The 12,149-nt window shown below is 42.4% G+C and overlaps 1 protein-coding gene across 1 annotated transcript in view; it reads left to right on the forward strand.

The window, feature by feature from the left end:
* The window catches only part of LOC308294071 (transmembrane protease serine 9-like), a 58,614-nt gene that overhangs the window by 23,309 nt on the left and 23,156 nt on the right, over window positions 1–12,149 (forward strand). Inside the window, exons 9-15 of the mRNA XM_080736785.1 lie at window positions 1,861–1,941; window positions 3,991–4,071; window positions 6,846–7,035; window positions 7,611–7,756; window positions 10,375–10,506; window positions 10,842–10,993; window positions 11,385–11,559. Of these exons, the coding sequence (XP_080592911.1) occupies window positions 1,861–1,941; window positions 3,991–4,071; window positions 6,846–7,035; window positions 7,611–7,756; window positions 10,375–10,506; window positions 10,842–10,993; window positions 11,385–11,559 (957 nt within the window). The remainder of the gene's footprint in view (window positions 1–1,860; window positions 1,942–3,990; window positions 4,072–6,845; window positions 7,036–7,610; window positions 7,757–10,374; window positions 10,507–10,841; window positions 10,994–11,384; window positions 11,560–12,149) is intronic.

Below are 12,149 nucleotides of genomic sequence, written 5' to 3' on the forward strand. Positions count from 1 at the left end.
TCAATGAACTGAACTTGCACATGGTACCCTTGAGGTTGTGACTAGAGTTCTCAACGGGCCTGAAAATTAAGGCCGGCCTTAACTGGGCCCTAACTGGGTCGGCCAGAGGCTCTACCCGGCCCCACTAGTTAGCATACATTTTAGGCCATACCCTACCCTAAATGTCGGGTCGGGTTCGGGTATGGTTGGATTCTCATTACGCTATCGCAGGGTAGAGTAATAGTAATAAATTAAAGTTTTTCATTGAGCCCTAGGCCCTACCCGGCCCGAATAATTATCATACATTTTAGGCCCTACCCTACCCTAAATATCGGGTCGGGTTCGGGTATGGTCGGGTTCTGGCAGAATTTGAGAACTCTAGTTGTGACCACGCAACGGCATAAAGTGCTCCTGTGTAAATAAGCCGAAAAGCTTACTAGGATCTCCTTTTAGTTGACCTTGTACCAGCGAACTGTACTGTCATGAAACTGTACCCGTGCCCGTTGGGAAGATCTTTATGCCCATATATGGTGTTCCGTGTCCAGGCCCGTCTGTGAAGTCAGTACTATGACATCAAAGTAATACTTAAGTAAAAGTATACTCAAGTAATTACTAAAGAGTAGGTTTTTTTTGAGGATCTGTACTTTTAATGTAATTTTTAAATGCTCTACTTTTACTCTTACTTTTGAGTAATTTAAAAAGTAAATACTTGAACTTGTTACTTTTCATTTGGACAATGGACTTAGGCTTACAAAAAAAAGTAACAGTACTCTTACTTTGAGTAGGATTATTCAGTACTCTTTCCACCTCTACGTCAGAGTACAGCGGACAGACGGTGGACAGACATTACATAACAGACAAAATAATAGATAGATAAATGTGTTATTTTATATCATGTGTGACAATGTTGATATGCATTATGACAATTGTTGCGACCGTAGGTCGCATTTACTACCAAAACCTCCCCGGGCTGTCTGTCAGTGAGTCCGTACGTCACACTTTTGCCCTGCTCATATCTCCACAACCGTTGCCTCCATCCATGCCAAATTTTGCACACACACTCCTTGACTGCCAAACTACAACCCCCCCGGAGCCCCAGGGACCTGGGACCCCCAGATGTAAAAAATGACCAAATGTGCTCACACGTCACACGTCACACTTTTTCCCTGCTTATATCTCCGCACCCGTTGACCCGATCCATGCCAGATTGTACACACACACTCCTTGCCTGCCAAACTACAACCTCCAAGGACCCCCGGAGCCCCAGGGACCTGGGGGTCCCTGGGGGACCCCCAGATGTAAAAAATGACCAAATGTGCAAAAATGACCAAATGACCACCCCAACGGGGCTGCTCACGGGGAATTCCCGGGGACCACCGACTCCTGGTGCTCCAGAACGGATGCAAAAGTGGTGGCGCCCCCAGTGGAGGACCCCCTGCCACTGCAGCGCACATAAAATGCCGTACCTCGGGCTAGGAGCGTCCGGGAGAGCCGGGGCCGGTACCTATTCGTCCGCCAAGGCAACGTGGAGACCCCACCCCTCATTTCTCACATGGCCCTATTCTAGCGCCACCTTCAGGCCGATTTTTAAAACACATTTTGGGACACTGCTCCTACAGTTTTTGCCCTAAAATCACGAATATCACTACACAGCATGTCTACACTCATGTCATCAACATGGATCAGGAAGATTTGGGAAAAACAAATTTTTGCCCTATTTGTGGAGATAAGCCACCTACGGTCGCTTATCTCCCGATTAGGGAGTCTTACTGGTATAGGCCTAATGTGGTTTTCTGGTTATTGTTTCATATGTGTGTGTGTGTGTGTGTGTGTGTGTGTGTGTGTGTGTGTGTGTGTGTGTGTGTGTGTGTGTGTGTTTAGGTCTTTCTACAGTTGAGCCTGACACAGATACAGATACAGTGACAACTCAACCACAACCTGCAACACATTCACATCCTACTGGTGAGAGACACTATATTTTATTGTACCGTATCTGATCCCGCAGATGGCATATCGTTTTGTGCGGTGCTCCAGGAAGGAGCTCCAACGTTTGGCTTTGTTTGTTTGTCTAAAGTTTGTTGTTGCACTTCCGGGGTCACATTAGCCAAGCTTCACAGGACACTTAAAGATGGGTTGCCATGATTTTTTTCCCCCCTAAAACATGATGATCAGGTATTATGATTATATAGGAAAATGTTTTTTTTTTTTTTTTTTTTAAAGGTGTACAGAAAGTGTTGAAAATGTAGTTTTTATGTGGCCACACTCATTAAGTATGCCTGGTTGTCAGGTGGGTGGTGAGTGGTGACCCAGCTGATGCCACACCCACAGTGTTGGGAATATGGTAAAAGGGGAGGGGACGATTTTATGATGTCATTAACTCAGTGTTTTTCGATCAGACTCAGAGTGGTTCAGCTTTCAGACAGAGGGGCTGGGACTGGGACAGCAGTTACTGCTCATCCCTGTTGGTGTCCTGAAGCCCTGAAGTCGGCGGGGCCCGGTCATTGTGGCTCGCTTACGGGCCCGGTGTTCACTTGTTCCGCCAGTGTGTCTAGCCTTGGTTAAATGACCAAGTCAATGGACTTGTTGAAGAAGCTGGCAAAAACTTGCTTCTTTTAAAAACTATGTATTTCTAACATTTGATAGTCACTTAATAAAGTGTATTCTTCATTTAAAGGACAATTAACGTAAGTCATGTTCAACATCACTAATGCTCAATGGCCGGGTTTCCCAAAGCGATTTAGCCCATCGTAAGCCCATTGTAGCTCACGCATGGTCGTAGAGACCAAGCCCCGATCACCATGTTCCTGTGTTTACATGCGGGTTCGGGCAGAGCGACTTATTTAGCTTCCTACAACTACACCAACATTCAGATTTCACAAACAAAGTGCTCAATAAAGTCTCACACCTGTCTAAATACGGTATGGCTTACTATAATTACCTGTACGACCATGCATGAGCCACGATGGGCTTACGATGGGCTAAATCGCTTTGGGAAACCCGGCCATTATTACTACGGATGATGTCACTGATGCCTATGTTTCTGAACTATCCACAGCCCTCCTCTGCGACACAGAGTGAGCAGAGTAAGATGGTACCATAGTTTAATGAACATTATAGAGGACCATGGATATGAAGATAGGTTGAAAATGGCTGAAGTCATCCTTTAAAGCAGGGGTCTTCAACGTTTTCAGGCCAAGGACCCCTTCGTTGAGAGAGAGAGATGAAGCAGGGACCCCCACAACCTCTTCATAGATTCCATGTAGTTTCATTGTTTGACCGCACGATCATCAGTATATTTTGGATTCAAGTTAATGTGGGTTCTCAGATATCTAACCAACTGAACCGTCAATACTTAATAAACTTGACCTTTCACTGTACCTAGTCTGCACCTTTCCCCCTCCAAAGTTCTTTGCCAAAAATAGCCGATCTACAAGATTGTAGATCGGCTATTTTTGGCTAAAGTTCTCAGAATATGGACACTAGGGTTCAAGTGGTTAATATAAAAAAGGGGGAAAAACAAGTTTCTATCACACAAAGACCCCCTGTAGTAACTCTGAAGACCCCTGCTTTAAAGCAATTATGTCAGGCTGTTTTTTACCGATCATAAATGGTGCATCGGAAGTGACGATACAAACACAGTGGAAAGTAAGATTACAGAAAAAAAAATGAATTTTAAAAGTTCTGTTTATGTTTGGTGAAAATGAGGTCAGGAGTCAGAGTACTGCAGACAGACAGCGGACAGACGGTGGACAGACATTACATAACAGACAAAATAATAGATAGATAAATGTGTTATTTTATATCATGTGTGACAATGTTGATATGCATTATGACAATTGTATAGGCCTAATGTGGTTTTCTGGTTATTGTGTCATGTGTGTGTGTGTGTGTGTGTGTGTGTGTGTGTGTGTGTGTGTGTGTGTGTGTGTGTGTGTGTGTGCGTGTGTGTGTGTGTGTGTGTGTGTGTGTGTGTGTGTGTGTGTGTGTGTGTGTGTGTGTGTGTGTGTTTAGGTCTTTCTACAGTTGAGCCTGACACAGATACAGATACAGTGACAACTCAACCACAACCTGCAACACATTCACATCCTACTGGTGAGAGAAACTATATTTTATTGTACCGTATCTGATCCCGCAGATGGCATATCGTTTTGTGCGGTGCTCCAGGAAGGAGCTCCAACGTTTGGCTTTGTTTGTTTGTCCAAAGTTTGTTGTTGCACTTCCGGGGTCACATTAGCCAAGCAAGCTTCACAGGACACTTAAAGATGGGTTGCCATGATTTTTCCCCCTAAAACATGATCATCAGGTATTATGATTATATAGGAAAATGTTTTTTTTTTTTTTTTTTTTTTTTTTTTTTTAAGGTGTACAGAAAGTGTTGAAAATTTAGTTTTTATGTGGCCACACTCATTAAGTATGCCTGGTTGTCAGGTGGGTGGTGACCCAGCTGATGCCACACCCACAGTGTGGAATATGGTAAAAGGGGAGGGGACGATTTTATGATGTAATTAACTCAGTGTTTTTCGATCAGACTCAGAGTCTTTCAGCTTTCAGACAGAGGGGCTGGGACTGGGACAGCAGTTACTGCTCATCCCTGTTGGTGTCCTGAAGCCCTGAAGTCGGCGGGGCCCGGTCATTGTGGCTCGCTTACGGGCCCAGTGTTCACTTGTTCCGCCAGTGTGTCTAGCCTTGGTTAAATGACCAAGTCAATGGACTTGTTGAAGAAGCTGGCAAAAACTCGCTTCTTTTAAAAACTATGTATTTCTAACATTTGATAGTCACTTAATAAAGTGTATTCTTCATTTAAAGGATAATTAACGTAAGTCATGTTCAACATCACTAATGCTCAATGGCCGGGTTTCCCAAAGCGATTTAGCCCATCGTAAGCCCATTGTAGCTCACGCATGGTCGTAGAGACCAAGCCCCGATCACCATGTTCCCGTGTTTACATGCGGGTTCGGGCAGAGCGACTTATTTAGCTTCCTACAACTACACCAACATTCAGATTTCACAAACAAAGTGCTCAATAAAGTCTCACACCTGTCTAAATACGGTATGGCTTACTATAATTACCTGTATCCTCCGTTTTCTTTAATAAGAAGCCTTTTTATCCGATCACTGTCTGTTTATCTCAATGGGGTTGGTGCGTATGGGGAACGCCAGGAAATACATGGGAAAACAAAACGCTATCGGATAAAAAGGCTTCTTATTAAAGAACACGGAGGATACGAGTAATTATAGAATGCCGTGCCATATTTAAACATGAGTGAGACTTTATGAAGCACTTTGTGAAATGTGAATGCTCGTTTAGTTGTAAAATAAGTCGCTCTGCCCGAACCCATGTAAACACGGGAACATGACGATCGGGGCTTGGTCTCTACGACCATGCATGAGCCACGATGGGCTTACGATGGGCTAAATCGCTTTGGGAAACCCGGCCATTATTACTACGGATGATGACACTGATGCCTATGTTTCTGAACTATCCACAGCCCTCCTCTGCGACACAGAGTGAGCAGAGTAAGATGGTACCATAGTTTAATGAACATTATAGAGGACCATGGATATGAAGATAGGTTGAAAATGGCTGAAGTCATCCTTTAAAGCAGGGGTCTTCAACGTTTTCAGGCCAAGGAACCCTTCGTTGAGAGAGAGAGATGAAGCAGGGACCCCCACAACCTCTTCATAGATTCCATGTAGTTTCATTGTTTGACCGCACGATCATCAGTATATTTTGGATTCAAGTTAATGTGGGTTCTCAGATATCTAACCAACTGAACCGTCAATACTTAATAAACTTGACCTTTCACTGTACTTAGTCTGCACCTTTCCCCCTCCAAAGTTCTTTGCCAAAAATAGCCGATCTACAAGATTGTAGATCGGCTATTTTTGGCTAAAGTTCTCAGAATATGGACACTAGGGTTCAAGTGGTTCAACTGAACCGTCAATACTTAATAAACTTGACCTTTCACTGTACTTAGTCTGCACCTTTCCCCCTCCAAAGTTCTTTGCCAAAAATAGCCGATCTACAAGATTGTAGATCGGCTATTTTTGGCTAAAGTTCTCAGAATATGGACACTAGGGTTCAAGTGGTTAATATAAAAAAGGGGGAAAAACAAGTTTCTATCACACAAAGACCCCCTGTAGTAACTCTGAAGACCCCTGCTTTAAAGCAATTATGTCAGGCTGTTTTTTACCGATCATAAATGGAGAAATGGTGCATCGGAAGTGACGATACAAACACAGTGGAAAGTAAGATTACAGAAAAAAAAAACACTGAATGTTAAAAGTTCTGTTTATGTTTGGTGAAAATGAGGTCAGGAGTCATGAAAATAAGTCGAAATAAGACAAATATAAATCTTAAGTCATAAGACCTTTAAAGGACAACTTTGTTTTTTACAACAAGGGTTCATATTTTAGATTGTAATTAGAGAAAAGAAAAAGTGATTGTTAAAATGTTTTCATTTGCTTCGTTCTATTGTTTAATCGCGTTTACCGTGCTAAAATGTGGGGCATGCGTACGCATGGGGGCATGCGTACAAGTGGCTAAATATGTCTTTTTAGACATAATAAGCCAGCGGTTTCTTTATTGCTATTTACAGTAACACTTCTAGCCCCCATAAGTCACATCCAACCATGAAAGGTTGCGTTGTATCTTGGGAATGGGCTTATTCTGTGTAAAATTACATATTTAGCCACTTGTACGCATGCCCCCAACCACTGAAATAAAACAATAGAAAGAAGTAAATGAAATAATTTTAACACTCACCTTTTATATTCTTTAATTACAATCTAAAATATGAACCCTTGTTGTAAAAAACTAAAGTTGTCCTTTAACACACAACTCCTTCTTTCCACTATGTCTCCAGCAACCCTGTTCTCAGAGTGTGGCATCCCAAATCCTCGCTTTACACAACGAGGCAGGGAGTCTCGTCCTGGAGTTCTGCCATGGCAGGCGTCGCTGCAGATCAGAACCACTGGCTCTGATGAGCCGTTCAAACACGCCTGTGGAGGCGTCCTCATTGCATCCTGCTGGGTCCTCACTGCTGCTCACTGCATGTAAGCTGCACTACTACTCAATGCAAGGCTACTGAATGGGTTTATGCAATCACGTTATGCAATTTAGTTCTGCACAAATCATCACTTCTTGGAACAGTACACTAATAATATGTAACAAACTGTATTTTTAATCAAATTGAACATAAACTGAAGAAGCATGGCTAACTGGGTTGGAAACCATTAGTTTGTTTAGTGAATATAGCCTGTGTGTTTGTGCACGTGTGTGCACACACAGGCACACAGATAGATTAAAACATTGCCAATATAAAATAAATAATGTAGTGAAACAAACATAAAAAGTGCCATAATAAATGGCCAGGAAGCATGTGCAGTAAAAACATATCAGATAGGAATTGTGTTAAGGTGTATACATGGAACATTTTTCCTCTTGATCCGGTTGTGAAAAGGTGACACGTACCCCTACATGCGATTAAAATAAAAAATAAAAAAATGGGTTTTATAAGGTTAATGTAAATGCATAGCATTCATGAAGCATTTCTAATTGGGTTGAGGGTTTGACATGATAAGAAGTGGCTTTGTAAACGCAGCTAATGACTGACTGGTTGTTTCTCCAGAGAGGATTACACAGACATGCAGGTGGTCTTGGGGGCAGTGGACATTAGCAGACATGAAGACTACGTCCAGGTCATCCGTGTGGAGAGAGCCTTCCCTCACAAGGAACACAGGAGCACTCGCTACGACACTGAACATAATGACATTGGTGAGGCCATGTGTTACCATTCTGAATCTATTGACATAACCATGAAGAGAGGTAGATTATTTCTCTGCTAACAATGCGTCTTGGCAATAGCTTTTATTTCCCTTTTTAAATTGAGCCCCATTTGTAAGATACATGCATTTGCCCAGCAAACATTATAAGGGCCCAAGCATGGCACCAATGCAAAGCCCTATTGAAAAGCAATCGTTAATTATTATTTTTAGCACAAATTAATCATGTTGTTGAGGGCCTAAACATACTCGAAAAGTTGCACAACTTTGCAAACACAAAGTAGTGGTGGAGAAAAATATTCATTTCAGTCAGCAGGGAGTGTTGGGCAGGAGGAGTAGAACGAAGGCCCTATTGCCTCCCGGTGGGGTAGGGTGGGTCATATATATATATTTTTTGAAAATCTAAAATATTAGGTGTCTATTTTATGTGTTTTTTGATGGGGAATTCAAATATGACATTATTTTTGTGATAGGACAACTCTAACCTACATCAATTTGCATTTTTAAATTGCTAATTGTACCAGTTCTATCTCATTTATAAGATATTAAAATCCAAATGAAATCTTAACATGTGGGGTGTCTAAACTATGTGTTTCTTGATGGGGAATTCAAATATGGAATTCTTTTTTGGTTAGCATAACTCTAACCTGCCTAATTTCCAACTTTAAAAGGGGAGAAATGTGCGATTTTGACCTTGTTTTTGGATATTATAAGGAAAATGATTTATAATGACAAAGCCAAATCAAATGTACATATTTATTAACCATTTAAGTGCATAACAGTGAATACAATTATTGATATCAAATATCACTTCCTGAATGTTGCTAAGTTGAACAAGTCCTGCTTTGGTCAGCCTTGGACATCAGCCTCCTGCTGGTCTCCTGATCCCTGATACCTCAATCCCTCTTTTCCTGGGAGAAGAACAGTATCTGGAGGAAGCTTCAGTCACCATTTTGACAACCCTCTCAATACCTTGGGTGTGGCATGGCCAGTGGGGTACCTCCATGGGGGTGTTGATAACGTTATTCAACTCTGAGGTGTTTATTGTACAGGTGAGAGGTGGCTCTGACACATCTTCTGACCAGCTAATCATTTCAGCAATGCTGGAAGCATCATCATTGATCTCAGGTGTCTTTCTGCTTCTTACTGAGGAGTAGTTGCTGCCAGGCTCACTGGCATCACTACAGTGTTGCCAGGGAGCCTGGCAGCAACTATCTGTTCCATTTTACCCCAGAAAAAGGGACGAAAAAGGAGCCACATGCAGAGCAAATTGCATGGCTGAGAGAGAGGGGTTTTGATAAGGACCATTGGAGGGGACTCAACAAATGTTGGAGCTGGTCTGGTTGATGTGCAACCTATAGCTACACACTGGTGAACTTCCCCTCCGCTGGCTCATTGTTTAACTCAATGGTCCTACTCTGTCAGACAACGCATTTTCTGGACCAATAGGAAAGCTCCTTAATTGAGTTACAGAGTTGGATATCAATCTAGAATTCACCCCAATCTTTAGCCCTCCACTGATTGAGCAGCCTGCCAAAATCATTGAAGTGAAGCCATCCTCCAAACTCTGCTGTGCTCCAATGATCAGAAGGAGATGATTGAGGGGGTGGACAGTTAGAATCCTGGCCATCAGGGGAGAAGGAGACGCAGACATTCAGCTGGGGGACTCCTCAGTAAGAAGCAGAAAGACACCTGAGATCAATGATGATGCTTCCAGCATTGCTGAAATGATTTGCTGGTCAGAAGATGTGTCAGACCCACCTCTCACCTGTACAATAAACACCTCAGAGTTGAAGAATGTTATCAACACCCCCATGGAGGTACCCCACTGGCCATGCCACACCCAAGGTATTGAGAGGGTTGTCAAAATGGTGACTGAAGCTTCCTCCAGATACTGTTCTTCTCCCAGGAAAAGAGGGATTGAGGTATCAGGGATCAGGAGACCAGCAGGAGGCTGATGTCCAAGGCTGACCAAAGCAGGACTTGTTCAACTTAGCAACATTCAGGAAGTGATATTTGATATCAATAATTGTATTCACTGTTATGCACTTAAATGGTTAATAAATATGTACATTTGATTTGGCTTTGTCATTATACATCATTTTCCTTATAATATCGTAAAACAAGGTCAAAATCGCAAATTTCTCCCCTTTTAAAGTTGAAAATTAGGCAGGTTAGAGTTGTTCTATCCAAAAAAGAATTCCATATTTGAATTCCCCATCAAGAAACACATAGTTTAGACACCCCACATTTGGATTTTAATATCTTATAAATGAGATAGAACTGGTACAATTAGCAATTTAAACATGCAAATTGATGTAGGTTAGAGTTGTCCTATCACAAAAATAATGTCATATTTGAATTCCCCATCAAAAAACACATAAAATATTTTAGATTTAAAAAAAAAAAAAAAAGTATGACCCGCCCTACCGGTGGGGGCTCCTCACTGGCAGGTGAGTCAGTAGGGTACAACGGAAGTGACAACAAAGAAATGTGTGTGGGGAAAAAAGGAGTAAAAATGTGTATTATTATTATTAATATTCGTATATAAATTATGACATCTGTGTAAGTCAAAGATGCTGACGTACCATCACATTCACTGTGCCTCAGCATTGCTCCAGCTGGAAGTCACCGACAGCCCATTCTGTGCCAAGGAGAGCCTCTATGTTAAAACTGCATGTCTGCCAAACAAGATCTTCCCAGCTGGAAAGGTGTGTGTGACCTCTGGATGGGCTGAAAATGGTATGTACTTCTCACTACACTACCACCAATCACACCTTAAATAAACAAAGTGTTGGATAGGCAAATATCACTTTGAAATTACTGTCTATCATGTCTGTAACATTGTTTTTGATTGAAGTTTGCAATAGAAAAAAGTACAGTTTCATGACAGTACAAATCACTGGTACAAGGTCAACTAAGAGGAGATCCTAGAAAGCCGAGGCTTATTTCCACAGGAACCACACTTTAAGTATCTCGTATAACATTGAAAGACAGACAGACGATAGAACATAGTACTTTATCTAGGATTGTGTCCAGTCTTTCTCTCATTGCCTCTCTGTGTTCTTGACCCCCAGCGAACAATCCAGACAAGCTGTCATATGGCCGCATTCCATTGATGTCTAAGCAGCAATGTGTGGCGAAGTATGTAGGCCTACTGGATACTGGCCTACTGGACGACACCATGATCTGTGCCGGAGACTTGGTGAAAAGAGTCGACACCTGCCAGGTGTGTGTGCTTGTGTGTGCGTGTGCGTGTGTGCGTGTGTGCGTGTGTGTGTGTGTGTGTGTGTGTGTGTGCGTGTGTGTGTGTGTGTGTGTGTGTGTGTGTGTGTGTGTGTGTGCGTGCGTGTGTGTGTGCGTGTGTGTGTGTGTGTGTGTGTGGACACACTGCTCCTACAGATTTTGCCCAAAAATCACGCAAAGCGGTACACAGTATGTCTAGAGTCATGTCATTAACATGCATCTGTCCCCTTTAGCGCCACCATAAGGCCGATTTTTTAAGAAGTAAGGAATAGGCCAATCTGAGTTTCCAGAGGTTCTTTTTTTATAGGCCTGATGCCTTTCCAAAATGGTTGCTGTGCATAGAGCCTATCCATACTGGTTCTTTGTCCTTACAGGATGATGCAGGCGGACCCCTGATGTGCAGTGAAAACGGAGTTAACTACGTCGCAGGCTTGGTGAGCTGGAGGAAGGCGGAATGTGGTGGTCGTCAGATACTTCCTGGTTTCTACGCCGATGTCCACAGATACGTTGACTGGATTAATCAGATCGCCGGCTTGGAGTGCAAAGGGCGTAAGTGACATTTTCAGACTTTTACAGGAGAGCATCATCAGGGACCGCCGGGGGCCCCGGGCAGAGCCTTGTATAGAGAGTTCTGCCAATGCGGGGTCAGAAACAATGCTTCATGTACGCCGCAAATGTCACTTTTTTCCCATAGATTCCAATGCATTTTTCATGCAACTTCCGGTTCAGTGCTTTTTCACTATTCGCCAATAGATGTTTATGTAGAAGACCTCGCCCCAAGAAGTGAACGGAGATGATAGACCAGTGGGATCTCTAAAAAATGTGACTGTTAAAGGCATTTTGGGGTAAAAGTTGGGAACCAGTCTATTTTACAGAATTCAAGGGTGCTGAATCTGAAATAAATGGTACCCAAGCAAAACTTATTTGCATAACAAAATGCCTGCCAATTTTGAACAACGGTATTTCTTCAATAACTCTATAACAAAGCAAGCAAAAACTGACATACAGTAAAGTGTATATATACATATGTTTTGAGGGTCAGATAATTTATGTAAGGTATCTTCAATGTAATTAGTGGTGAGCTTACTCTTAAATATGCAAATTAGAGGCCACCATTACAGAAAACGATTCAATACTCA

This window comes from Nannobrachium achirus, assembly GCF_963921795.1.
Source record: "Nannobrachium achirus genome assembly, chromosome: 2".
Taxonomy (NCBI): Eukaryota; Metazoa; Chordata; class Actinopteri; order Myctophiformes; family Myctophidae; genus Nannobrachium; species Nannobrachium achirus.